The sequence below is a fragment of the Elaeis guineensis genome, chromosome 4, assembly GCF_000442705.2.
Source record: "Elaeis guineensis isolate ETL-2024a chromosome 4, EG11, whole genome shotgun sequence".
Lineage (NCBI taxonomy): Eukaryota > Viridiplantae > Streptophyta > Magnoliopsida > Arecales > Arecaceae > Elaeis > Elaeis guineensis.
Genome location: NC_025996.2, coordinates 41,422,216 through 41,427,203, shown reverse-complemented (window position 1 = coordinate 41,427,203; position 4,988 = coordinate 41,422,216). Strand labels below are relative to the sequence as shown.

Here is a 4,988-nt window from a genome sequence, read left to right as displayed (position 1 = left end):
TATTTTTAAAGCGGATGACACCCTGTGTTAGATCTAAGCCATAAAAAGAGGTAACAGAACCTACTATGACATATCTGATTTGAACAACACAATAGTACGCAGAACCCAACCCAGTAAATTTAATCAAATATCAGATTAAAATGAGCAATCTAAACACAAGTATACGTCTTTCCTCTACTTTTTTTTTAAAAAAAAATTTAACTTAGCATCATTTCCCGTCCGTCATTTTTTGATATCAAAACAGGCAATCTCAATACAACTATATTTGTCAAACAAGCAACTTTACGCAAACAAATATAATTAGCCAAATAATTGATGTGCTTTATCTTTTTTAAAAAAATGGAGAAAGCCAATGCTTGGTCTAGTGCAGGTCTGGGATAATGCTATTTTCTGGACACAAGCACAGAAATTTGAGCACAGGACTAAATCCATCATGAGCATTGTCCTTGTGAAGCTCTACCACATAAATAAATAAGACCCAGCCCAACTTCCACTCTTTTATTTCTCTTTTTCCATAGCATGCAATTTTTGTTAACATTGTTTCACAACCCCTGCAGTTGTGAAGTGCTGAAAAATTGAGATGATGTTTTGTGCTTCAGCTGGCAAAGACCCCACGAAGTGCTAAATTTCTTTCCAGAATTTTGGAGATGCACCGTTACAAGATTATTTCTCTACACATCTATCAGGAAAGATGACAAAATCATTACGTGGGGCCATTATCTTGGCCCAAAATAATGAAGCAGGCTCTGTACAGATATTAGCTGCTTAAGAATTGCCAAACGCTCCCTTAATAAGGGTAGGAAAATTTCTTTTTTTTTCTAGCATATTTTCATGAACGAGCTTGGGGGTTGATGGGGATAAAATTGCCCAAGGGAATGGACTTAAATGGTAGAACCCTAGCTGACCCAAAAGCTGTTCAATTTTTAGCCAACTAAGATATTAACCCCTTCTACTAGTTTTTACTGTCCATTGTGGAATCATTTTTTCATACATGGATTCTCAACAAATCAAAAGTTAGTTCTAATTGAGCCTCTCACATTTTCTTATCTCGACAGAAAAAGGAGGCAAATCTACCTGCTTTGTTGTGGTATTGAAACTGCTGGACAACCACTGGCAGAGACATTCGATCAGCTTCTCCCATGCTACCGTGAATGTCAAGTTGTCTCTCTTTTTGCATGTTAATTGGCTACAATTTTTCAAGGTTGCATTAACACCAAATTTTATTCTTAATCAGTAAATTCATAGTCAGAATATTGATCCCGAAAACCACCATACTTGTTTAACCTCAAAATGTTCTTCCCAAACATCTCAACGGGATAATTTTATACCATTTGATTTATTATACAATAATGACAAAGAATAAAGAAAACTCAAGTAGTGTAAAAGATGACAAGCTTGTGGGCTCATAGATCGAGCAAAGCTTTGAGATAGAGCCAACTTTATAGCATATCAAGAATAACCAAAGTTCTAATTCCTTAATTTGCTGAATAAACAAATTATGCATAGTCTCCTGCACCTATGAGTGCAATCTTCTGAGCTCAAACGCATTTAAAATTCACATAAGTTCAGGCCTATCTGCTTAGCTCATTCACATGAGCTTCGTCCTCTAGCTCAAATAATTTAAGCATGATATATGACTGACCTTCAAACTAATTAGCAATTCTCTCTTGATAAATTAAGTGAATTAGTTTGAACATAATTATTTTATTAGAGTAGTACAGGTGCAGTTTCCATGTGTAAAAGTAGAGCTAGAGTATAGATAATCCATTCTGAATATTTCTACAATCACTTCTAAAAAAAAGGAAAAAAATTACAAATACAATTCAAGGTCACAAACTGTGACGTTGTAATGTTGCGTACTTTAAACTTGGTGAAAATTGTTGCCAGGGCCATGTAAACCACATTGAATACTTGATCTATATGTTGAAAATAGGCTTCTCTCCATTTTCTATTGAATAATAGTGGGCCAAAGACAAACCAAAAACCTACTGTGAATCCTGGCCCCATGCTCATATACAACTGCTTCATTTCAGACCCTTCTTCATTCATGGAGTTATCATTTTGTTCATCCTCTCCAACTGTATTTAGACCTTGGTTTGTCTTGTCATCTTTACACTTTTGACTTAATGGGAACCCACAAAGATCAGGATTACCAATATAGATAGATGGGTCCACGAAGGTTTGAAGCTGATTACCTATTGGAACTCTTCCTGATAGGTTGTTATATGACAAATTCAAGTAACTCAAAAAAGTTAGACCAATCATGCTTGAAGGAATTCCACCGAAAAGATTGTTTCTTGACAAATCAAGTGACTCCAACTGTTGCAATGTACCAATCTTTTTTGTGATCTCTCCTGTCATATGATTTTCAGACAAATTTAAGCTCACGAGTCGAAAAAGGCTGGTCAGCTCTTCTGGTATCATTCCAGATAAGTTATTATTTGAAAAGTCCATAACGATCACAAGTGGAAGCAATATGGCATACTCAATGTATATTCCTTTTATGGTCACTTGCACGTTTTCATTGTAATGAGTATAATTTTTTAAAATGGTTCTATTCATCTCCCCCGACACTTTCATGGCAGTAAAGTTTCCAAAGCTAGAAGGGATGGTTCCTGATAAATTGTTACTGGCCAAATCCAAGATTTGAAGAGCCCTTAGTCTTGATAGATTAGGAGGAATATTTCCAACAAGCTTGTTTGATCGTAAGCGAAGGATCTTCAAAGACAACAAACTTTCTTCTATCCAAGTAGGTATTGTACCAATGAATCCATTCTGTCCAAGATCAAGAGTATTTAATCTCGCACAACTCTTCAAGGATAAAGGGAGTTCTCCTGGAAGATTATTATTACTCAAATGCAATGATTCGAGAAAAGGTAATGAACAAATTGATGGAGGAATACTTCCAGATAGACTATTGCTTGAAAAATCCATAACAATGATAAGCGAAGAGTGGTTCCAGCAATCAGGGAGCTCACCCGACAATAGATTTTTTGAAAGATCAAAAGCGCCATATCGAAGATGACAAAGAGACAAGGGAATTTCACCACTTAAATTATTTATGGAAAGAGAGAGGTATTCCAAATTAGGCATACTTTTGCCAATGTCAAGATGAACCGCTCCTGAAAATGAATTGTTTGATAGGTCTAGTAGGGACAATATTGAAGAATTAAAATTTGGCAAAGGTCCCTCAAAGTGGTTACAACTCAAATTAAAATAATAAAGGTTGATGAAGTCTGGAAGATTGGGTACACTACCGGTGATTCCATTGCTGGAGATATCTAAGTCGGATATCTGGAAAAATGACCTCCAAAACCAATCCGGTAGTGTCTGAAATTCCTGTGCTAGACATGTCTAGATAGGTAATGTTTTTTTGCATTCGGAGCCATGCTGGGAATCGTGCTCCCAGCATGCATGAACCAATATATAATTCTGAAAGATGAAAGCAGGGAATCCAATCAAATGTCAGATTCAAAATTAATTGATTTTGTGATAAATCTAGATATTTCAGTTTGGTGAAATTGGCAAACTGCTCTTCAGACATGACACCCTTCAAAAAGTTCTGTCTAAGGTATAAACCAACTAACTCTACAAGTCTTCCAAGTGATGCAGGAGCAGGACCAGAAATTGAGTTGCCACTCAAATCGAGATATTTGAGCTTTCTGAAGTCTCCCAACCAGTCCGGCAAATAACCGCCAAGCTGAGTGTTTCTCATGTATAGAGTTTCTAAACTATTTTTGATGCATCCAGTAAACACTTTATCAAGTTCATGCAAATTTTTGCTGATATTAATGTCTGACAATCCTAAATATTGCAGCTTACATAGACCCTCAAGCACGATCAGAATTTTGCCTTCAAGAAAATGATTACCAGATAGATCAAGGGCCTTGAGCGAAGCTAGATTCTCAATTGCAGACGGAATGATCCCCCAAATAAAATTATAACTGAGATCAAGGTACTCGAGGCTACTTATGTTGAACAACCAACCAGGTATCGTCGAATTAATGGAATTAAAAGAAAGATCAAGAATAGAAAGTGAAGTAAAATTCACATGTGGAAGAGAGAGCGAAGTGGTGTTGATGCCACAATCAGATAAGTGTACCTCAATAACAGAAGGGAGCATGTTTAGTGCTTGCAGCCAGTGAGCACCTTCTCTGAATTTCACATCCGACATATTGAGATATCGCAGAGAAGAAAGTCGAGAAATCCAGATGGCAATATCAATGATGAGAAATCCAGGTGGATTGTCATCATAATAATTATAACTGAGATCAAGATATTGGAGGCTCGATAGATTCCCAAGCTGATGTGGGATCAATCCACCCATATAAGCCGAGGAGAGGTTAAGATATTTGAGCTGACGGAATGAGCCCATGAATTCTGGGATACGAATTCCTCCAAAGTTGTTCATGCTCAGATCAAGATAATTCAGGTGTTTCAGCCCAAGTAAGGAAGGCCTCAACTCACCTCCCAAGCACCACGTGTTGTTTGGAGGATAGTATTCGAAGCATGATGGGTTGCGGAGGTGTAGCTTGACAACATGGCTGGTACGATTGTCACAAGCCACACCTTCCCATGTGCAGCAATCGTCACCCACCCAAGAAGATAGCCTGTTGGAGGGATCTTTGAGGCCTTCTTTGAAGGCAAGAAGAGCATTCCTTTCGATGGGTATGCAGCTCGGGATCGAAATTCCATTGAGTTTCCTCACTTGATCAGCACACAGAAAAGCAAAGAACAAAAGTAGAAGTTGGGTTCTTTTAAGATCCATGAATTTATTAGTTGCTGTGAGATGAAGTAGAATGATCTCTTTATATTAATTATTAGCAGGACCGAAAGCATCTTCCATTGCCGTCCATGACCAACCAATGAATTGGTCTCTGAATATTCCATCTTGGAATGTAAGGTCGAGCTTCCTTCCACACCACACCACACATATATTAAAATTATAAATGCGAGTGCTCTTGCATTTATACATGGCTTGTTCTTTC

The 4,988-nt window shown here is 37.4% G+C and overlaps 2 protein-coding genes across 2 annotated transcripts; both read right to left on the bottom strand.

Annotated features, from left to right (window-relative positions):
• Positions 1–300: 300 nt before the first annotated feature.
• Positions 301–3,093, bottom strand: LOC140857483 (receptor-like protein EIX2). Its single transcript, XM_073256426.1, has one exon. The coding sequence runs from the start codon at positions 3,091–3,093 to the stop codon at positions 1,792–1,794; it is 1,302 nt and encodes a 433-aa protein (XP_073112527.1). The 3' UTR covers positions 301–1,791.
• Positions 3,094–3,253: 160 nt separating this feature from the next.
• On the bottom strand, positions 3,254–4,768 carry LOC105034610 (receptor-like protein EIX1). The gene has a single exon (XM_029261678.2). The coding sequence runs from the start codon at positions 4,766–4,768 to the stop codon at positions 3,254–3,256; it is 1,515 nt and encodes a 504-aa protein (XP_029117511.2).
• Positions 4,769–4,988: the final 220 nt, after the last annotated feature.

What these genes read in the sequence shown, in the direction of transcription:
- LOC140857483 (XM_073256426.1), bottom strand. Translation starts at nt 3,093, where the DNA reads ATGCCTAATTTGGAATACCTCTCTCTTTCCATAAATAATTTAAGTGGT.
- LOC105034610 (XM_029261678.2), bottom strand. Translation starts at nt 4,768, where the DNA reads ATGGATCTTAAAAGAACCCAACTTCTACTTTTGTTCTTTGCTTTTCTG.